The sequence below is a fragment of the Macroventuria anomochaeta genome (assembly GCF_010093625.1).
Source record: "Macroventuria anomochaeta strain CBS 525.71 unplaced genomic scaffold BU25scaffold_45, whole genome shotgun sequence".
Classification (NCBI taxonomy): domain Eukaryota; kingdom Fungi; phylum Ascomycota; class Dothideomycetes; order Pleosporales; family Didymellaceae; genus Macroventuria; species Macroventuria anomochaeta.
Window position 1 is genome coordinate 88,509 of NW_022985406.1, and position 22,294 is coordinate 110,802.

Below are 22,294 nucleotides of genomic sequence, written 5' to 3' on the forward strand. Positions count from 1 at the left end.
TTTTGTCACCATCATCTCTCTGTATCGTTCTTGAAGTTGGCTGCTGAAGCATTGATCTGTGTCAAGGTTTTGGTGCTGTCCAGGCGGCACATAGCCACATTCTTTATCAATTTCTTCCGTATGTTTATCCAAAGTGTTCCTCGTCTACATGAGTTAGGTTTTCATGTTATGAGGGTTCACAGTAATGCGCAGGCTCCAGAGTGGAGTCGTGCCTGTGCTATGAAGCTTGTCACCTCATGAGCGCGTCGTGATCGTGGACGTGTCTACGCGCGAATTGCTCCATGACGGCCTCCGCTACAGCCTCTACCGCCAAGTGGCCAACCGTCAGCATGGCTCCGCCGCAGCCCGTCAAGTTCACGCAGTCGAAGCTCACATTCTTCAAAGCGAAAGACTGAAGATGATGTTGACGCCGAGGCTAAGCGCGTAGAGGCTGAGTCGACCGTCCTCGCCGTGGGTACAAGCTACAGCGCCGCCCCATACCCACCTCAACAGGGCTCGATGTAGCCACGTCAGATACCTCAATTCCTCCATCACGCACTTCTTCATCACTCCCTGCATCGACAACACCAATTGCCGTGGCTACAGCATTGACAGCCACTCAGATCTTCCAGCCTTTCGCAGAGAACGGTATCTACACCTGTCCATATTTTGTGGCAGGCAGATCATGTAGCCACACAAGAGATCAAGGCTGCCAATGCTGCTGATATTGTGCCGGCTGTGCTGACCACTGAGCTTGACGCTTAGGCATACGATATCCGCACGGTTCAATTCCATCTCCACATGCGGCTCAACGGGCTCCAGTATGGTATGACTGATAGACATGTCATACATTGTCCTATTAGATGCGAGACTAATTGGCCTTACGCAACAGGTGGGACAATCTGTCATCTGATAAGAGGTTTGATCGCATCACACCTAGGCTCTTCCTATATCGGTACTCATACCAGACGCGGTCTTGGTATTCGAGAAGCACGGGGTCATGTAACACTTGTTGCATGACGCAAGACGGAGATACAAAGGAAGATAAGCATGTGGACGAAGTCGTCCGATCAGTTTTGGTTGCAATACTTCGCTAAATTGTATGTGGGCTTACATAGCCTACTCTCTCGATCTTCTACTTATATCTCAGAAGAGGGTCGATAAGGATGCTGATATCAACCTGGAAGCCAGTGTCTTTGAGGGAGTCGAGGACAAACTTGCTTGATCAGGATTCAGCCGTACAAGGTACAGAGGTTGCAAAGTTGAAATCTGTGTAGTGATGCGAGTTGCGAGTTGGTGACGTTAGGTGAGTTGAGGTGAAGTTCTAAGGAAGTAGCTCGCGCACTAGCGTGTCTGCCTCCACCACGCGTTCTGAACTCGACATACCTCATACAACAACAGGACGCGATTTTCAAGATGAAAACGTGTTGAACTGATGAGAAGTGTCAGTTTGATAGGATTATACTCATAGAATGAAGGCATAACGAGGTGGTGTGAGGAGGGGATTTTTTGCACAGTTTGGACGTTTATCTGAGTTGTGAAAACGACACTACGCAACTGTGTGCCATTCTTACTTTCGGAAACGTTAAACAAGTCACCATAACTGTTCCGAGAGCTATACCGCTTCAGAGTCCGCTCATGGGGATTGCGTATTCGAAATCTGCAGAATGGAAAGCTCATGGTAGAGAGCAGGGGAGAGGCGTACGGATTCACCGATAGGACTAGGAACAGGTATCATATAAGGACCAACAACACATTTATTTCGAGCTTGCTGATTGAATTACAATGGTTGATATACACTATGCACATTTTGTCTGATCACCAGATATCTCCCGCCCATGCAATCCCAACGCGGAACGCCATTCGTCGCCAACGCCTTCGAAAATACAAAGTACATGCCAGCCAGAATACACCTCCCTCCACTTCTCTACTCAAACTGGTTCTCGCGATCGACCCATACATCCTCCAATTCAGCAAAGTTATGGAAATGCAGTGGTCGGTGAATGCTGTCATAGAACCTGACCGGAGTGTCAAGTCTGACATGAACCGGCTTCTTCTCGACCGTACCGAACGTGCTGCCCATGAAGCTGTAGTTCCAGATGCCATTGTCAGGCACGAGGAAGTATCCGCGGATCTTGTCAGACAGCAAGAGCTGACACTTCTCACCGAAGGAGGTGCTGAAGCCAGATGGGTTGTCGGACATGGTGTCCTTGTTGTCGGCGCCCCACTTGTAGCCCTGAGGTGTGAGTGCCCAGGCAGCGAGCGACACGGAACCGGGTGTGAAGGAGACGGTCATCGAGACGGTCTTCTTGTCCCAGCTGGCGTGCTGGTTCATCAGGCGCGCATGCTGAGTGACGTCGCTGGCTTGCATGTACGGTGGCTCGTTGCCGCTGACAGTGTGGATGATACCGAGAGGCTCAAGGCCGTCAAGGTACTCATGCTGAGGAAGCTGCTTGGGCAGCTGGACATCGCGGGTATTGCCAACCTGGGGGATCATGACGATGGTGCTGATCTCCTTGACCTGGTCGTTGTCTAGCGGCGACTTGCCATACAGGTAACCGGCAACCTGAACACGAAGGTCTGCAATTGTGATGAAGCGCTTGAGAACATTCTTAGGCATGACGTAGGTGAAGTGACCCTCTTCCTTGACATCTTCGGAGTTGATGTAGATGTTGTTGGCACGAGTGCGCAAGTTTGACGTGGCCACTGCCCTGGTGCGCCACTCGGTCTTCGAGGCGAATGAAGCCTGTTCGTACTGGGATGTCGTGGTGACGACCATTTCCTCACCATGAACGTTCTGCGTCTTGGTGGTGACAGCGGTAAGCTGCTGCTGCTCCTCTTGTTGCTTGTCGATCTCGGCAGCTTGCTGACGCTGCATCGAAGGTGCTGAAATTTCCATACCCAAGATGATGTCGCGCACTTCACTACTAGTGAGCGAAGATGTGTTGACGTTGTTCTTCTTGCCGTAGTCATTCAGGATGAGATCACGAAGCTGCACTTCGACCTTGATCCAATCCTCATCTGACAGTGAAGGCCAGATGTGATGCTCCTGGGTGATAACTGTCTTGTCGGGGCGCAGCAGCAGCTTCGTCTTGTCCATGTTGACGTGAAGAGCACGCAATATAAGGATCAGACGCGAGAAGGCGGTGTAAGACGAAATCGTCTTGAGCCACTCGTCGTACAGGTTGAAGAGCACCATTTGGGGTCCAGTGGCTCGCAAGATCATATCACCAAGCTTCTCCACCTTCATGGCGGCCTGGAATGGCAGTTGAAGCTCAGATGCACGGATCGAGATGTTGGGGAAGTCGAGCAAGTGCACCTCGAGAGGATCCAGCAGACCCTTACGTGTGACAATCAGCTGCTTCGGCTGCTCTTCGACGGGTAGAGATCGAATGAGAGCTGCGACTTCTTCAGCAGTCTTCCACTTCGCCAACTGACCAAGACGCTTCTGACCAGCCCATACACTCGTATGGATAATCTTCAGAAATAGCTGTCCGGTCCGGGGATTGAAAATGAAGATGGCACCGTTGATGGGCTTGGTCGTCAGGTTACCCTCGAAAGTCTTATGGATTGTGACACGGTAGACATTGGTGTCATCGATGAACAGCTGGATCTGGTTGCTGAACAGCTCAGAATAGTTCTGCGAGTTCAAGAACTCTTGGCTGCTCTCGGAAGCGTACAGCTGAAGACCCTTCCTGATACGCTCACGCAGAACGTAAAGCGCAGGGTTCGCCTTCATAACCTTGGCCATGGCCTGTTGAATCAGCTGCTTGAGACCAGGGAAGTACTGTCCGTAAGCCGAGTATAGGTTGTAGGCCAGATCGATACCGATCATGAGACCGGTAGCTGAGGGGTAAATACTCATGCTATCCTGAGTGTAGTCGAGGTACTTGGCACGAACGTATCGCTCGATGTCGTGAGAGTCGTAGTCACCATAACGAAGCTGGACATCGATCCAGAACTTGTTTGTAGTGGTGGCGCTCATTGTGTCCTTGGTGTCATACAACATGGAAGGTGGCGAGACACTCCACTTGTGGCTGGCGAACAGCAGAATATCAGCGCATGAGCTGTTCATCTTGTAGGACTTTCGAGGATGGATGGTCTCCTTCTGCACTGTCTCAATACCCAGGGCCTCCAGCTCCTGGTCGAAGACCTGGCACAGATCCATTACAACGGACTCGTGAATCTTCTGCCACAAATGGGCTCGGAAGATCTGAATCAGCGAGATCTTGAGGGTAGGGATCTTGCCGTGCAAGAAGATACCTGTCAAATCGAGCTGGACCTGGAAACCAACGTAGACGTTGGCTCGGTTGATTGTCGGTGACCACCAGAGCGTGAAACGACGATTAGGGATCTGGTTCAGACCGGAACGCTGGGCGTTGGTGAGCTTCTTGAACTTCATCGACTCTTCGAAACCTGTGAGATGTTAGCAGCTGCAGCAATAGGGCTGTATGATCTTTCAACGTACCTGAAGCCTTCTCCCAGAAGAGACCCTCCCAGGAGGGGAAGGCCGTTGCCTTGAAGAGTGTGTGTTCGAGAATCGTCTCAACACCACCCAAAGCCTGGATGACGTCCGTCCTGTAAGCGTTCAAGTTCCACAGCTTACCATCGTGTCGCTGACTCGTCCACCAGAAGGGATTGCTCTTCATGTGCTGGTAGATCTTGAACTCGGTCCTGGCACGGAAACCCTTGTCGAAGCTGAGTGTGCTGCGATCCTTCTGGAAGAGTGTGTTGATACGAGGCAGACCACGGTCCCAGCTATCTTCCAAGTCCTCAAGTGTCAAGCGTCGGTTCTGTTGCTGAGCTTCTTGACGCTTCTGCGAGTATTCCATCCAGACGCGCTGCGAGTCGCGGAACTCTGATTCCCAGGGAATGATGTAGCGGAAGATGTTGGGGATGAGCGTCTCCTCGTCATGTGACATACCAGCGCGGTAGTGTGTAACACCAGTGTCGGTCTGCTTAGACCAACGCTTGTCGCTTGTAGGAATCAAGATGTGAGATCCGGAGATCATACCAAGTCCACCAAGTTCCTTGGGTGTGTAGAATACAGCAGGAGGGAAACGAGAAGGCATCTTCGAGTTGAGACCAATCTTGACACGAGTCTGGATTTTGGTCTCGCATTTAACGATAGTGTCCAACAGGCTGACTGTGGACACTGCAGCCTCACGATAGTATGTGAAGAGTGCGATCAAGGTTGTGTTCCACTTGTTGGCGATCTTCGTAAAGGTAGTCGAACCAGATGACATCAAGATCTGTCGAATGCGGTTGTTGAACTTCGCAATGTCCTCCTCCGTCACCTGCAAGAAAGCGACCGCGGTTCGCTCCTTGGTTGCATTGTCGATCAGTGACCATACACTGTCCTTCTCAGGAAACTCGCCACTTTGGTTGCGGATCTTGGGAAGAATGCGGACCTCGAATCCGCTCATCGAGAAGAGCAGGTTGGGGTTATCGCGACTGTAGACGCTAGCGAATGTGTCGTCCCATTCGATGGTGGTGACCGAGCGTGGCAGTCGATTCTTCAAGTCCCAGAACACAGCGCGACCAAGGTTGACGTCGTGGCGCATGAGACGCATTCTGGAGTCGCGAGGCCAGCACTTCTTATTCTTATACCCGATGACGTTCTCGAAGTTGGGATCAGGGTTTTCAGTCAAGAATCGCTGGATCAGATCGCGTGACTCCTCGGCCGTGAACCTGAAAAACACCCAGATGCGGTCGATGTACCTTGTGTACAGTCGAATGGGGTGACGAACTTCAGTCTCCTTGTCCTTGAACTGCAGGAAGTCGTTGGGGCTCTCTGGCGCACCAGCAATTTCGTTTGCTCGCTGCAGGCCGAGAAGAAGGATATCGAGGACCAGTCCATAGAACTGGAATACGAAGCCAGAGAATTGCAGACCTCGGATCATACCGTAAGTGTTAACGTGGTTCATGTCCTTGTAGTTAAGCTGAACATTGTTCTTGGCGGTAATGTAGTCAGCCAAGTTATGGTCCATGATGAGACGCAGCAATCGGTTCAACATCGTCAGGTCAATCTTCTCGTAAACCTTGGACAGCTGCGTCTCGATCATCACATTGCACTGCCCGTCCTCGTGCTCCCACACCTGGTCAAGGTTGTTGATGCCCTGAGCCCATTTGTATGTCAGAAGAGGAGGCACTTCAGAGTCTGAGGGCTTGATCCAAGCGGGGAACAAGTGGCGCTGGTCAGCTTGATACCACAGGTACTGGTCGAGGTAGGCGTCCGTGATCTTCTCCATAGGCTCGATGTCGTAGACGGGATTGATGGTGCTGTAGTTGTCGTTCATGTCGATACCAACTTCCTTGAAAGCACGCTGTGTCAGCAAGAAACGCTTGATGCGAGCGAGTGTCGTTCCTGGAGAGTCGTACGCCTGCTCGATGAGGGCAAGCTCTTCACGCTGGCTCTGATTCAGTCGCCCCTTGACCGAGTAGGCTTCTCGGAGGCGCTCCAGAGCGAGAATAAGGATCTTAGTGTCGTGCTTGTATGAGACACTGGGGAAGGGGATTGGCTGGAACTTCCTCGCCTCCAGCCAGTGCACCATTGTTGTGTATATGGCAACAGCCTCTTCAGAAGATACGTATGGACCATCCTTCATGTAGTTGTGCTGGCGCTCCTGTTCGGCCTTCAGCCACAAACGTGTCAGACGACCCAGGTTCTTCTTCGCGACAGTCTTGTCGACAGTAGCACCTCGTCGAATGCGTTCTCGGTTGTAGTGTGCAACTGAGATCCACCAATCGGCCTTGCTCTTGACGTAACGCAGGATGATGTTCTCAATTGGCGCAGGCAGTCCAGGCACCTTCCATGGGATATTACTCTTCCAGCATCGCCACGCTTCCGATAGGTGCTGCAAGACTGTGTTGACCTTATTCTGCTTGATACCCTCGGGCATCATATCCATCAGATCACTCATGACAGCAGCGCGAAGCTCCAAGTCGAAGTGAGACTCTACACGCTGCTTCGTAACCGTCTTCGCAACGCCCTTGCTGTGTCGGCCCTCAAACTGACGCGACAGCAAGTTACCAAGCCAGCGCTCCAGAAGAGGAATGATACCGCGCATGAAGAAGAGCCAAACTCTCCAGGCAGGAGCCCAGAAACCGCATCCAGGACCCTTACCGACAGGACCAGAATTAAATCGGTAGTAGATGAGATGCTTGAGATCCTTGCAGGAACGAATCTGGTGCATAAGCTTGTACTTGTATCGGTACATACCAGTCAATTGACCAACATGGTTGAAGGCATACAAGATACCGTCTGCAAGCTGGAAAGCGTCGATGTTGCCCAACCTGTACTGAACCTGCGCGTCAACAATGAGCTTGGTCAACCGCAGGATCTCTCGCATCAAATGGAAAGCATTTCCGAAACGTGACTTTTTGCGCTCCTTGGTGGTGAGCGTTTTGACGGGCTTCAAGTTGAAGTTGTAGTCAAGATGCAGGTAGGTCAAGTTCTTGCGGTGGATGAGCAGGTTGAGCATGTTGTAACCTTGTCGGCAGACCTGCAGTCCTGCTTCCACCCAGTCGATCTTGGTCTGCTGGAAGAACTTCGTGCCCTTTAGTGTGCGCATCAGGTTTTGCTTGCTCTGTGCTTGTGGATCCTTCTTATGAAGCTCGTTCAGAACGAAAGTCTTCAAGAGCTTCTGGTATGATACCCGGACCTTGACTGGCTGGCCAGCAGGAACGTGCTCAAGGTACCACTGTTTTACCAGGGGCACATCTTGTGCACGAACCATGCGTCCTGATCGCTTGTCGAAGGGGTGAGGTGCCCACCAGAGAGCGATAGCTGAGGCTGTCTCAGGTGTGGACAACTCCTCATCCGCCATAAAAGGCTCCATCTCCTCTGGCATTTGGAAGTCGTCCTCGTCATCCTCGTCGCTGTCGCCGAACACCAAGTCTTCGTGGCTCACGGAGATGTTCTTGGGGGCTACGGCTCGCGATGAGATTGGATTAATGATAGGGTCGAAGTAGAAAGCAGGTAGACTAGGGTCTTCTGCGTGGACGTAAACAACCTGGGGGTACGAGTACCAAGCCAGCTTGACACTTCGAGGAAGAGAGTTGTAAAGGAAGGGGTACGAGACGCGATATTCTGTTCGGATGGGTGCACGGAAAATGATGCGATCAATGGCATTGAACTCGCCGAAATCCTCATCGTTGGGGTCAATGTCCTTGTACAGCGGCTCAAAACGAGGTCCTCCAGGGATTGCCACGTTTAGTGCCTTGGCTGTGAGGAAGCTATTCATGTCGAACATGTGAAAGTAGTTCTTGTCCACAATATCGCTGAGCAACTGCCTACTCAGACGATATAACGTGGCCATCTGTGGCAGGTCCAGGTTCCATGTCTCGTAGCTCGGTCCGTTCACGTGTGGGGTATCGAGGAGGGGTCGGTGCTCGTAGAACCACTCGACAACTGGATCATCTTCCTCCTCGTCGAGCTCCAGCTGAATGGGCTCCAAGGGTTCGACGTCCTCGATGTTCTCCGAGTACGATAGCGGAGGCTCCTCGTCGTCGAAAGGTGGGAAACGCATGCGCTTGAAGTGACGACGATCGCTCTTTTCCTTCCTCATTGCAACCCACATGGCCGCCCATTGTGCGTGGAAAACCGGCTCAATGACTCGCGGTACCTCGTTGACGAGTGTCAAGCATCCGTTGGTGTGGTAGAGGACCTTCACATCTCGTCTGCTCTCCCAGGGCATGGGCATGTTCTCCAGAAGCTTCAACACCGCATGAGGCATGAACTTCAGCGCACCAAGGTAACTCCTTTTGTCTGTGGTGAACTTCTTCTGTGACACATCGCCAATGTCCCTGAACACTTTGCGCAGATGCTCCGGAGGCAGGTCTGCCTTTTGTGTCTCAACGAACCCAGCCTTGCGCTTCTCGCCGAACCTCTGACGCTGTTGTCGCAGCCAGTCCTTCTTCTTCTGCGCAAACTTGGCCACCTGAGGATCAACCATTTGTCGCATACCGGGAGGGCCTGAAGCACCTGGCGCGCCGGGAGGTCCAGGAGGGGGAGGTGGAGGCGGCGGTGCTCCATATCCAGAGCCAGGTGGGCCTGGAGGAGGCGGCGGTGGAGGGGGAGGTGGGAACGCCATGCTGAGTAGGCACTTCGTGGTTGTGTTGTGTTGTGATGTAGCTTAGAGGCCGAGTCTCCAAGCTTTGCAGGCGACAGCGCGCCGCGGTCGATGTAGAGAAGTCGCGTCCGCGCGCGAATTCCAGATCGGTCGCTATAGGCTCCGAAAGGAAAAGGATACAGATGCGCGTCGGACTCGATGTGACGCTCCACGCGTTGCAGCGATTGGCGATGGAGTTGCTTCCCTAGTGGCGTCGCAACTTGATGATATCTTTTCGACGCGCTAGTAGGCTGCTGCTTCCACGTGACCGAGTCGCGCCTTCCTGACAATTGTCGCACGGACGCTTCGCTAAGGAAGGCGCTAGTGGCAGCGCAGCGCACTGGAAGGAACATCTCGACGAGATTTCACGACATCACGACTACTAACGCCCAGCGGTAAGCCAGCCCCAGCGAAGCCCTGCCCAATTCCCGCAGACCGACGACAACATCGACTGCCTCTCCGCTCGATTGTTCCATCCGAATTTGCGCTCGACCACGAAACGAATTTTCGCTCACGTTCTATAACAGACAATCACCCACTGATTCCCCGGGAAATCAATCACAATGCCTTCCACCAGACTCACCTACGTACGTCGCACCGAACAACCGAGCGAGAATATCAGAGATGGAATTGCTTGGACGTGTGTTGGATAATGGCTAACACTGGGCAGAGGCGTCGTGCCCCCTACAACACCAGGAGCCAGAAGGTCCGCGTGATCAAGACTCCCGGTGGTGAGCTCCGTTACCTTCACATCAAGAAGAAGGGCACTGCCCCCAAGTGCGGTGTAAGTGCAGTGCGATTGCATTCCGCACACCCATTCTGACAGTTTCTAGGACTGCGGTACCAAGCTCGCCGGTGTCCCTGCCCTCCGCCCCCGCGAATACGCCACCGTCTCCCGCCCCAAGAAGACCGTCCAGCGCGCCTACGGTGGTTCGCGATGCGCCAACTGCGTCCAGGACCGCATTGTCCGTGCTTTCCTCATTGAGGAGCAGAAGGTTGTCAAGAAGGTCCTCAAGGAGTCTCAGCAGAAGAAGCGTTAAGTGGTGATGATTCGAGGGTAACTGGGGTTCAAGCATGTCAAAACTGGGGCTATCGGTGTTCATGTGCATTATGGGCAGTCTCCTGGTTCGGTTGACTTTCACGATATCACGGCGATTTCTGCGTCACTCTCCGAAGTCCACCAGGACAGTAGCTGAGTAGGATCACGAATACATCCACAAGCTGCGCAACACAACTACGAGGTGCATGACGTGTGACGAGGGTGGGCACAGGAAGGATTGCAAGTGAAGGACCAAGGACTTCATGCTTGATGTTGGAATCAAGCACGAGATTCATGGAAGTCTGTCGTAAGGCGCTACTGGCTCCGCTCTCGCACGGCTTGTCCCTTGCCTGTGTAACCATATCCCCTGCCTGTGTAACCATATCCCCAAGTTTCCCTTGTCTGTTCCCAATGTGCTCCTGTTTCTCCAACGAACAACAATGAAGGTGTCCGATGTTGTTGGGGCAGCTTCAAGGCCTCTCTGAGATATTAAAGATGTCCTGTTGTTTCTCATTCACCAAATCAAGCAGATGTTGACAAACCCACATACTGGGATGAGCTACTATTTGACCTTCGAATCAGACGGTAGCTCCATAATTTTAGCAGATCCAAGAGATTCAGTGACTCGAACCCATCACCTTATCTTGTGCTTTTGCCTATCTAGCCGACGTTCTACCATATGGAGAGCGCCATTCTGCGCTCAATAGCGTCGGGGACAAGTCGATGGCTCCAAAAAACTGCCAAACTAGCAAGAAACGCCCAGCGTTACCCTGGAGTTCGCAATTCACAGCGGGTACAAGCGGAGTTGAGTAGCCTGAAGAGGCTGGAGAAGCGCGATTCAGCATGGGTTCGTAATTTCTGATTGGTGAGTCAAAGTGCGTCGAACTCCACAGCTGTCGAGCCCTTCAGAGCCCACCGTTCGGCGGCATCCTGCAGGTGAGCTCGAGCCTGCATGTTCTCGAGAGCAGTCCTGGTAGCGATAGCCGACGGGAAAACACATGACTGCCTGATAGCTGACGTGCATCGCCCTGAGTGCGGGTTGGTGACAGAGTCATTCTCAAATTCCCTCCGACCCCGCTACCAAAACTCTACTCACGGCGAGCGAGCACAACCTCGGGCAGCGATATCGGTGCTGCAGCGCGCAACAGCCTGCAGGAGCTACACCTCACCATGATGTCCATGTCAGACCAGCTCTCTCCCACAACACTGGGCACCGGCCTGCCACCGCAAGGCTTCGCGACCAGCCCGCCTGGCCAGCAACAGCGCGGATTCAAGCGCTCTGCATCCAGCGAGGACGATGACTTCCAGAACGGCGACGCAGATGGGTCACGCCCAGCTTCTGCGCGGCGCAACATAGCAGTGAAGCGCGCATGCAATGAGTGTCGCCAGCAGAAAGTAAGTATCTACATAGGCAATTGACCATGTCACCCCACTAACGGAGCGCGTGAAGCTCAAATGCAACGTGCAGCGCGACCCGTTCGTGAGCTGCAACCGCTGCGTCAAGCAGAACCTTCGATGCGTCATCGAGCCCAACTTCAAGCGCGTGGGCAAACGCAACCGCAATGCCGAGATGGAGAAGGAAATGGAGTCGCTGAGGGAAAGGCTGGCCATGTACGAGGGCCGCACACCTATGCCTGGTCAACCACTGGTCAACCAACCACAACCGCCCATGGACCACCAGAACAACTTCGCCGCAACACCACTGCTTAAGGTCGAGGATGATGCATTCCTACAGACACAGCACCAGCAGGTAGCAGCGACGTCACTGCTAGACCTGCGCAGCGGCCAGTCGCCCATGTTCTACACACTGGGTGCAGGCGAAGTGCGATTGGGACACGGCGAGGTCAACGAGCTGTTCACCGAGTACTTTCAGCTGTACCACCCATTCTTACCATTCCTCGACCAGGTGCGCTCGCCTGAGGAGTACTACAACCATGACCACAAGCTGTTGTTCTGGGCCATCGTCAGCGTTGCGGCACGGCGCTCAAGCAGTCGACCAACGCTGTTGAAGGACCTCGCAAAGCCCTTGACAGATCTGATTTGGGACTCGGTCCGGAACCAGCCGAACCATCACGTTGTCAAGGCATTGTGTCTGCTGTGCACATGGCCAATTCCGGCAGAACGCACCGTCACTGACCCCACGTACATGCTGTGCGGTGTCATGATGCAAATAGCAATGCAGATTGGCTTGCACCAGCCCACACACCCTCAAGACTTTTCGCGCACAAAGGTCAGGCTGCAGCAGGAAGACATCCATGACCGCTTGCGCACATGGGCGGTTTGCAACACCGTAGCACAGACGTGAGTCATGGCTTCTGTACGTGCTCAATCAATCACTGACAAGGCCTAGTGTCTCGACAGGGAACGGCCAGCCCTCGATCACCCTCTACGATTCGACATTGGAGTTCAAGGTCGACGACGAGGACCACATGCGCACGATACCACCGACTCTGTTTGTTCGTTTGCGCCAGGAGATGGCTGCCAGCCGCATCAACAAGCTCTTGTACTCGGCCAACACGCACCGATTCGCGGCCGAAGCTGCGACAACATACATGACATTGGAAGCAGATCGACTGAAGGAAGAGCGAGGGTCGTTAGATGGAGTTGACAATGGTATGTTCATGTTGAAATTCCCAAAACAGCTGGCTGACCTTTGCAGAACTTGAAGAGCTTTACCATTGTGCGGTGTGCTTACATCTGCACCTCTACTCCTTCTTCAGCCCCGAGACTCGATTGGAACGCCGCGATGATTTGGTCGCCCTCTACTACGCAGCCACAACTTACCTGGACCAGGTCTTCAAGCTTCAACAAGCCAGCAAGCTACCTTATGTCCCATACTACATCATGCAGATGGCTCTCGCCGCCGGTTTCGCTCTCCTCAAACTTCTCAATTCGGATTTCGCTGGGAGGCTGCCGTCGAAGGGGCGCCAGTACGTGCTGCAGACAGTGGAGGCACTCAGGCGATCCAAGGTCTGGCCAAACGATCTTCTGGATCGCTTCGCGGAGGTACTAGCGCAGCTGTGGAAGGAGAGCTCACGAGGACGCAGTCTGCACAGCATGTCTCAGTCGCCATCCGTCAGTAACTCTGGGATTGCGAACATGTTCAACAACTACCCCCAATCCCAGCAAACCACACAGCAGCGGCGAGAAAGCACAGGCATGCTCGAAGATCCTCTAGGCCTCATAGTTCGCAGCCGCATGAGCATGAGCGTAATGTTTGACTGCGTGTGGCGCTGGCGTGAAGCACAGGTCAGTGGTGCAGCAGAACAACTCGACAACACCGTCGTTACGAACCCTACGAACCCAGATTCCTCCAGCAGCTCAACACCTCCGCCAGGTACCATCGTCGAAAACCCCGCGCATACCATGCCAAACTTCAATCCACACCTGAACACCCTGAGCATGCCACTAGCTCTACCCCAAGGCCTGGCGAGCGCCAACAGCTACGAATTTTTCGACTCGGTGTCATGGATGCTGGAAGCGCAGACAGACTGGAACCAGTACGGGTCTGGAGGATTCGGTACAGATTTCAACGCTTAGAAACGCGTCAATCCACGTGTCAATCCATCGCTCCAATCGACCTTCGCAAGCGCGCCGCAGAGTATCGCATCCGGGGCGTCGAGACCGAACAGTCAAATCCTTTCCGATCCCACCTCCCATGTCGAGGCCGGGTCGAGTCACCAAGCCAACTCGAGTGGAGCTAGAGGAAACTTGCAAGTGGATTCGTTCAGTGTCACCGGTCCACTCTCGAAGAACTGGACGCTTCCGCCAGGCACGCGCAGGCATCTCGATATACCGTGAGAATTCGTCATCCGACCCTCTCACTACTCTCCCGCCGACTTGGAGTTGGAGCCTCCTAGCATCTTATCCGTACTGCTACCACTACCTGGAGGTTCTTGTTTCCTCATTCTTGTTTTAGATTTTAGCGTGGCGTTCACGGTCACGGCGTGAAAGGGAGTAGTTGAATGCCTTCATGTTATCATCACTGTGGGCTTGCATAGTCGTCCATCATTGTACTTTTTATTGTCCGACCAAAATATTCGGTCAGACTATACGGCTTTTTCTGCCACCAAAACTGCTATGCTGTACCATCCCTTGCTCGCTTTTCTCCTTCAGCGTTCTCCCTCGTTTCTTGACGGTACCGGCTAATTCCACCTTGATGACAACACAAACTCATGCATCGATTAGACACTCCAGTAACATCTCACTCCATTTTGACTCGCCATTCAAAACCTCGCTCTCGTCAGTTCGAACCGCACGTCGCCTCGCCGTTCGCTCCGCTCGCTCAGCGCTCCCGTCTACGAACCTGACACCCGTGCTACGTTCCTCTGCGCTGATCCAAGTCGCCTTGCGAGGTTCGGTAGTGGGAGTAGTAGTATCGGTATGTGAGGTAGACTTGTTGCTCAGTATCGAACATATTGTCAAGCCCGATTGAGAAGATGAACCGACCGTCGAAGACACCGTGGACGCTTCAACATCCACACTCCCCGCTCCGACCTTGCGACGCCCATGCACAGACGTCTTCCCGACCACACCTTCTCGCCCAAACTGGACGCACTCCCACGCCCTTACCGCAAGCGCAGCAACATGCAACACCCCCAACACAATCGCCATAAACACCGCGAATCCCCCAGCAACATGGACATCCACATTCAACCCAATACACCGATCCCGCAAACTGAGCGGCACTTTGTTCGCACCAAACTCCGGGGCTGGATGCAAGAGGATGGCGGGAAGGCTGCAGAATGCGATCGCTGTGGGCAGGCTGACGAAGTAGGTTACGATGTGGCCGGCGAGGATGGCGAGCATGAGGATGTCGAGGATGCTGAGGAAGAGGTTTTGGAGTTGGGGTGAGAGGTGGGGGTGTAGGAGGGGGTGGTAGGGGTATGATGGACCGGTTGATGCTTCGGCAGCTTCAGAAGCGCTTGCAGTTGAGCTGTGAGAGGAAGGCCGCGATATCGTAGACGTAGGTGTTCCGCGGCCGTGTGCTGCTCGACTCCAATCGTTCACGTTCTCGCCCATGCTGGTACTGATGTCCTTCTCCTGATCCATACTTCCCCTCGAGTCTCCCTCTCGCCCGGCCGCAGCTCCCAATGCGCTTCCTTGCCCATGAAGAACCGCACACCACCAATCCAACCCCAACAGGGCATGCACGCAATCCATCGGAACCTATCCACGCGTCAGCCTCTCTTCCTCACCACCCCTTACCACCATGCAACTCTCATCAAACTCACAAGCACACCCACCACCACCCACACACCAACGCGCCACCCATTTGCATGCTCAGCTAGAAAGTCTTTCACCCACCACTCGGGCATCTTGTAGTTCTCGACTAGTGTGATGGTGCTGATGTGCCAGAGGAGCATGAGTGTGAGGAGGAGCGCGGCTATGAATTGGAGGGTGGAGATATAGATGCTGGCTTTGAGGATGCGATGGCGTGAAGTGGTGTGGGAGGGTTGCAGTTGGGGAGAGATAGATGGGAATGTCATGGTGGTGGGGATTCGTTGTATGGATGTTGCGGCGAGAGTGATTGAGGATACGACTGAGAGATGATGGGCGTAGGGTCAGGCAGGAGTAGATGCGAGGTGATGAGCTGTCGTCTTGTTACAGTCATGAGAGCAGATTGTTCTTTCCTTTCTTCCTTCGACATCAATGATGATTTCAACTGAGGAAAGCACAGCGTTGATGCTTCCGAATGTGAACTCTTACGTTAGATTAAATTACTTGAGGGCCATTGTGAATCTTCGGATTTCCAGCATTTTTGCATTTCTCTTTTTGAGAGCTTGACTTTACAATATTGATATTACAACATCTACTACCGACAAACAGTACCGGTAGACCGGACGTAAGAAACCGAGTTAAGACACTACCGCCAAAAAAGGCAGATGTGAAGCTGTCCACAGCGATATCGCGTCATGCTAGGCCTGAATATAACTTTCATCGAGAAACTTTACGAGCCCGTCCATCACATCAATCACTCAAATCCAGCACATTGTCATCACCACTCCCGTACAACCGCCAAACCGCACTTGCGTCCACCATCGCAGCCGACAATGCCGCCAACATAGCCGGAAAGACCATCCTCACTACTGGCGTGACTCAAGGCGGTCTAGGCGCAACATTTGTCGAAGCAATTGCGCAGTACAAACTGCGCCTGCTCATTCTCGCAGGCCGCTCGACTGAGAAGGTTGGTGCCACCGTGCGCAAGACCAAGTCGAATCCAAGGAGCTCGGATGTTGAGATCAAAGTCCTGGAGCTCGATCTTGCGAGCCAGAAGCGTGTGCGACAAGCAGCGAATGTTGTGTGGGGCTGGCAAGATGTGCAGCACATCGCTGTCTTGGTCAACTCCGCGGGCATCATGGCTGGCCCGTACAAGACCACGCAGGAAGGCATTGGGAACCAGTTCGGCAGCAACCACATTGGTCACTTCTTGTTCAAAAACTCGATCATCCCAAGATCCTTGCTTCTCCCAGCCCTCGCATTGTTAATGTGGCCAGTGATGGCCACCGTTTCGGCGGGGTGCGATTCGAGGATTGGAACTTCTAAGACGGAAAGGTGTATGAGCAGTGGGAAGCGTATGAGCAGAGCAAGACAGCCGACATTTTGTTTTCGAGAGCACTTGCGGAGAAGCTTGGGCCCAAGGGCTTGAAGGCGTACAGTTTGCATCCTGGTGTGGCTTTTGGTACTTCGCTCGCATCCCAGGGGTAGACGGACGAAGACTTGGCGGCATTGGGTAAGTTGGAATCTGTGCGTTGGATGTAGGAGGGGCTCACAGAAGTAAAAGGTGCGAAGGACAAAGAGATCGGCTGGAATCGCGAACTGGACTTGAAGAACCTGGATGAGTGTGCTGCCACACATGTCGCTGCCGCTTTCGATCCAAGACTCGATGATACGTATTGCAAATTCAGACTTGACCGTATTAATGATACGCTGACACGAGTAACAGACTACAATGGAGTATATCTCGAGAATGGAAATCTTTCTGGTGATTTGTAACCAACCGCCACGAATCCAGCCGATGTCGAGAAGTTATGGAAACTCAGTGAGAAACTGGTTGGCCAAGAATTTGCTTACTAGGAGAGTACATGATGCGCAAAAATTCAACACAGCTATCAGATCTTAGTTCAACGTTCATACTTTCACACGTCTCTGTTCAGCCAATGCAGATTAACTGGGCTCACCAACCCAGCCTCGCCCTTCTCTAGCCACCCCAGCAAGTTCTCCATCCCTAGCTTCTCAAACCCAATATGACTCTCTACACTGGCACCTGCCGTGTGACTCAGCATGATGACGTTTTTTCGCGCTGCCAGCCGTTTGTTGACATGCGGCTCATCAGCATGTACGTCAAGGCCCGCCGCACCCACGGTTCCATCGTCCAGCGCTTTGTCCAGTGCAGCCTCATCCACCAACTTTCCTCTACCTATGTTCACCAATCTCGCCCCCTTCTTGAACCGTCCGAACTCTCTTTGGCTCAATAGAACATCTCCATTAAATGGAGTGGCTAGAAGTACACAATCACTCTTCCCCAGCAATTCCTCCAGCGTCTCACAATACACCGCGTCAACCTCCTTCTCCCTTTCTTCCATCCTTACAACATCATAGTAAACCACCCTCATCTCGAATGCTTTCGCCTTTTGCGCAATCCTATACCCAATCCTGCCCAGCCCTACAATCCCCAGCGTCGAATGATTAGGATTGTGCGTTACAGCTGCAATGTTACTCATCGCGTCTCTGAATCGCTCTGGATCACAAGAGTGCGCAGCCTGGCAAGACCAAGAGAACAAGCGATAGACGGCTAGAATGAGGAAGATGGCAGCGTCGGCGACGGACTCGGTGCATGCGGATGCGGAGTTGCAGTACACGATGCCCCGTTCAGCTAGGGCTTTGGTGTCAACCCAGTCGAAGCCTGCGCCGGCAGAGGCGAAGACTTTGCAACTTTTTGGCAGGAGTGGGCTATGTGAGTTATCGGGTTAGTGTACGTGAGAAATGAAGCAAAGGGAAGGAAGGGGTACATTAGCTCAGCATCCCAGTTGCCCATTTCGCCGCCTGTGTTCCAGAAGGGGCGGTACATGCCTACGAAGTCGCCCCAAGTTCTGTCTTGCAATGCGCGTTTGCAGTCTTCTCGTCCTGTGGAGTACGTTCTGATGATGTTGAACTTTTGCGATAGTTCGGCGTATAGGTCGTGGTTCCAGCGGATGTCATCGCCGAGGTGGAGAATTGTCGGCTTTAGCTTGACGGAATCAGTCGGTTTCGATATTGTTGTGATGTTCGGTGTTATGTCTTGCGTGAAATATCGATGAGATGATGCTGTACCCGCCATATTCAGACAGCAAGAGTATCGAGATGATGCCTTTGTTCGTCTTGAGTATGTGTATAGTCCACCAACGGTAAGCTGCCGGGCCCGCTACAAATCGTGGCAACGAAACTTCGAAGCGTTTTGTGAAAGAGCGGTTCCAAGAAGCTCAAATATCAAACCGAAACGCTGTTTCCACGTGTACAACCAACGAAGCCGGTCCGAGGATGATCCAGGAGCAGAAGCGGTAGCCCGCTGCATGTGAATGCATTGATCACTCACCCCTCATCCGGCTGAAGATCCGGGAGCGCACAACACTGTTTGGCTGCCCCCCCCCCCCCCCCCCGGTATATTGATACGCGTACGATGTATAGACGACCGTGTCTGGATAGGTAGCGAAAGGTGACGATAAGGTTATCAGCACGCCATCTAATCACGTCCTCCACGTGGTCCGGCTTACCCTGTTTCATCCGTCTTGCATATAACCGGCGCAATCCCGGCGGAAGATCATAAAGTCTGCAGGGCCAGTAGCAAGGCGGTATTCGTGGAAGAATCGATCCGGTCTCTGGGCGTCTGGGCGACGTTGTGGTTGTTCGCAATGTTGTATTGATATGGCACCGAGTTCACGGCTGCTGAAGGTAGCACGGAGCCTGCAAGCAATGGCCGAGTTGTTATTAAATTACAAAGTACTATACAGTGAACATTCAATCGTGGGTATCATGGCTTTTCTGAGCCGAAGTGTCGAGTTGTAACTTCTTGAACGCCATGGCAAATCCGCATATTACTGTACAAATGAAATGCGTCTGTCCCTTACAAGAAATGCATTAGGCCCATGTGTCCGGTGCCTGTTGCATTGGCGTTGTTTGCTGCCTGTCCCTCAAAGCCATACTGTCCTACCATATCGTCAAAGGCCTGCCAATCCATATTACCACCATCCATGATAGGGGAATCGTTGTTCTGTCCGTTGGTGGCTCCTGTTGATGTCATGTCGTCAAAACTCAAATCTCCGAAGTGCATATCAGGTGCATACACGCCAGTCATGAGATTTGCACCATTGGGCATAACCGGTTGTGCAGATGTTGCAAAGCCAGATTGCGTTGTTTGCATCGAATGCAGTGTATCTTGAACATGTGAGATCGTGTTGAGAGGTGCGTAGCCTGATCCGTCCATAACATCGAGAATGACATTGTCAAGTCCAAAGTCTGTCAACTGATTAAACTGTTGTCCTGGGCTAGTACTTTGGCTCCCGAACCCAGTCAAGCTTCTGCTTTGCGCCCTCTGACTCTGTCCAAAGTCTTCGCCTCTGAGACCAGTAATGGGTCTGTTTGTGTTAAGACTCACTGGACTCTCAGGCCAGCTTGCTGGAGTTGCGTGTATCGGCACTTCGCCGAGCTTGGGAGCTGATGGTCTCAAGAGCTTGTCCAGATCTTCTGAACTTGGCTGATCGACTGTGACGGGATTGAGGGTGTTAGGAGCGATCCACGGGAAGTCAGTATTGAGATGTTGGCCGTTTCTGACTGCTTGGCTCGTTTGTTCGAGTCTGATCTCCCTCTCTCTCGCCGCTTTTGCCTTAGCTAACAGTTTCCTGAGAGGTTTCCACAAGTATCTTTGCTGACCCTTGCGGTATGGCGATGAATCGTTAAGTGGAAACCACCAACGTCCGGCTGTGGCTTCAAGAGCGCGCCAGGCACGTTCCACCGCCTCGCCTTTGGTGCGCACACATAGCTCAGACAGCAGGAAGGCGATGGCATGCCATTGCACATAGGTGCGGAAGAGCCAGCCCCACTTCATTGTGCGAGCCTCGGTTTCGAGCAGCATGGAGTATTCGACGTTCTCGAGTGAGGTGATGAACAACTTGTCTTTCGTTTCTTGGGGTAATGATGCGCCTCCGTCCTTGCGCTGATGTGGATGATACACAATCAACCACATCTTGCTCATGATGAGCCTCGATATCGTTGCAGTCACCCAGCAAAGTGGAATCGACATGTCGCAATCCTTCAAGTACTTGTCCTCCATCTGTTGATGGCACTCTGTGATCCACTTTTCCTTTTCGGCGATCGAAAAGTTGGCGAAAAGCTCGGTGCACCTGACAGGTCCAGGAGGGATGTAAAGAATGCGGCGGAAGATGTTGGCGACTTCAAAGCGGATAAGACTGAAAGTCATATCTGTAAAGCCTGTCCGCTCTTGAGGGCACTCGGTCATATCGGGATGCAGATCGGTGTCATTAACGTTCAAAGGCTGTCGTAGTATGTTAGCAAGCGCTCGTAACGGGACACACCCAATGAAGCGTACCATTTTGGCGTCGAACTGCGCTTCGACAATAGTAGGATCGCATCCATGGTCTTCAGATGACCTCGCGTCCAGAATACAGACTTGCCACCAAAGCCTCCTACGCATCTCGATCTCGAACGGTGCTAGTCCGAAGTGACTGCCATCCCTGTGTATCCCCAGTGTTTGCGCGATACGCACGACTAGTCCAGTCAATGTCCATATCTTCCGTGCATCGTCGTTTCTGCGCAGTAAGATGAGGAAGATCACAAAAGCTTGAAGGATGACAATCTCGTCACAGTACAAGAAGTTCGCTCGGGCAAGGGCCTGCTCCAACGCAAAGCGATACCTGATCAGAAGCGATGACCTGTCCTCCCCCCAGTTTTGTAGACACTCTTCCGCTGTCGTACTGGTCACAGCTCCGTAGTAAATGGCGAATAGTAAAGACTCTAGGCCTTTGCTGACTTTCTCAGGATACTCTAGGGCGTCGTTGAAAGTTGGCTCGAAAGTAGGGGTGTGCAGCACCTTGACCAGGGGCTCGACGCTGTCTTTGTAGGCTTCCCAGAACTCACGTGCGATTTCAGGCGTAGGGTGCAGTGCTCGCATATCGACACTGGTGGAGCTCAGACCGAAGATGTATCCCTGGTGTTGGCCTGGTTGTTCGGATGAGTTTGGCGAATTGGCATCGTCCTCATCGTCGGAAGGCTCGATTAGGACTGCTTTGAGGTCTTCGACTTCGTTGTTCAGACTAGCCCAAAAGCTGTTGTTGATGTACCGACTTCTGCCCTTCTTGACGACGAGCCTACCGAAGCGGCTTTCGAGCCCTTCGACGCTATTGTCCACTACCACAGATGGGCTGTTCTTAGAGCTACCGTTGCCGAAGCAATGTTCACTCACACTCTCCTGTCGGCTGCCATTCTCGCGTTCGCGTTCTGCAGCTTCCTGCTCATGTTCTTCGACTTGCGCATTGAGGTTCTGCACGACACCCTCCAAGCGCCGCAACCTTTCCAGTAGCTCTGCATCAGGTGGCTTTCTGCTCTTGCGCGGCGCACGTCCAGGTCCAGGGAAGACGCATTCAATCTTCGCCCTCGCGCAATTCGAGCATGGCTGCTTCTTGTCGCATTTGACCTTACGCTTTCTGCATGTGATGCAGGAGCGGGGGTTCGACGCTAAAGGACCTCCGTTCAGGCTGCCGTTCTTCTGTACGCGGTCGGACGCGTTCGTGCTGTGAGTATGTTCGTCAGACATGGCTGTGCATGGGTAAGGTCTTTCTCTACAGGCGGCTTAGAGAGATCTGCCTGAAGCTCTCAGGCTTGCTGACAGAGCTCCTGCAATAAATCTCAAAGACCCTGGTACGCTATCGGTGGACGAAAGCAACCGACGCCTAACGTCAGCCCGCTAACGCCCGCAGTGGGGATTGGTAATAAAGCTAAATTGGCCAGTGAGTCAATCAAAAGGGCTGAAGAACCCGAAAATGAGGGGAATCGAATTGTGAAGTTCGATGAGGCAGCAAAAAAAATTTAATTTTTATCCAGGATGCGACGCGCCTGCACCTGTAACGTATTCGTTTGTTGCGGACGCGCCTGCCTTAAACGCCGACGA

General features: G+C 52.9%; 6 protein-coding genes across 6 annotated transcripts; 3 read left to right on the plus strand and 3 right to left on the minus strand.

The window, feature by feature from the left end:
• Positions 1-1,766: 1,766 nt before the first annotated feature.
• BU25DRAFT_495090 (PROCN-domain-containing protein) lies at positions 1,767-9,281 on the minus strand. Its single transcript, XM_033711829.1, has 2 exons — positions 4,448-9,281; positions 1,767-4,395 (listed from the first exon to the last, which is right to left on the minus strand). Exons 1-2 carry the CDS (start codon positions 9,072-9,074, stop codon positions 1,907-1,909), a joined length of 7,116 nt encoding a protein of 2,371 aa, XP_033556549.1. The 5' UTR covers positions 9,075-9,281; the 3' UTR covers positions 1,767-1,906.
• Positions 9,282-9,539: 258 nt separating this feature from the next.
• Positions 9,540-10,549, plus strand: BU25DRAFT_415298 (ribosomal protein L34e). The gene is made up of 3 exons (XM_033707505.1): positions 9,540-9,679; positions 9,763-9,876; positions 9,926-10,549. The coding sequence occupies exons 1-3, from the start codon at positions 9,656-9,658 to the stop codon at positions 10,130-10,132; spliced, it is 345 nt and encodes a 114-aa protein (XP_033556550.1). The 5' UTR covers positions 9,540-9,655; the 3' UTR covers positions 10,133-10,549.
• A 752-nt stretch (positions 10,550-11,301) lies between these two features.
• BU25DRAFT_462902 (Zn(II)2Cys6 transcriptional activator) lies at positions 11,302-13,671 on the plus strand (the record flags this gene model as incomplete). Its single annotated transcript, XM_033710560.1, has 4 exons — positions 11,302-11,526; positions 11,582-12,432; positions 12,482-12,744; positions 12,791-13,671. The coding sequence occupies 4 exons, from the start codon at positions 11,302-11,304 to the stop codon at positions 13,669-13,671; spliced, it is 2,220 nt and encodes a 739-aa protein (XP_033556551.1).
• Positions 13,672-15,613: 1,942 nt separating this feature from the next.
• On the plus strand, positions 15,614-17,208 carry BU25DRAFT_480661 (NAD(P)-binding protein; the record flags this gene model as incomplete). The annotated part of the gene is made up of 6 exons (XM_033711061.1): positions 15,614-15,621; positions 16,120-16,563; positions 16,605-16,650; positions 16,687-16,803; positions 16,894-17,116; positions 17,147-17,208. 6 exons carry the CDS (start codon positions 15,614-15,616, stop codon positions 17,206-17,208), a joined length of 900 nt encoding a protein of 299 aa, XP_033556552.1.
• Positions 17,117-18,539, minus strand: BU25DRAFT_415302 (uncharacterized protein). The gene is made up of 2 exons (XM_033707506.1): positions 18,144-18,539; positions 17,117-18,084 (listed from the first exon to the last, which is right to left on the minus strand). Exons 1-2 carry the CDS (start codon positions 18,449-18,451, stop codon positions 17,271-17,273), a joined length of 1,122 nt encoding a protein of 373 aa, XP_033556553.1. The 5' UTR covers positions 18,452-18,539; the 3' UTR covers positions 17,117-17,270.
• Positions 18,540-18,952: 413 nt separating this feature from the next.
• Positions 18,953-22,029, minus strand: BU25DRAFT_377836 (uncharacterized protein). Its single transcript, XM_033704156.1, has 2 exons — positions 20,717-22,029; positions 18,953-20,662 (listed from the first exon to the last, which is right to left on the minus strand). The coding sequence occupies exons 1-2, from the start codon at positions 21,938-21,940 to the stop codon at positions 19,235-19,237; spliced, it is 2,652 nt and encodes an 883-aa protein (XP_033556554.1). The 5' UTR covers positions 21,941-22,029; the 3' UTR covers positions 18,953-19,234.
• Positions 22,030-22,294: the final 265 nt, after the last annotated feature.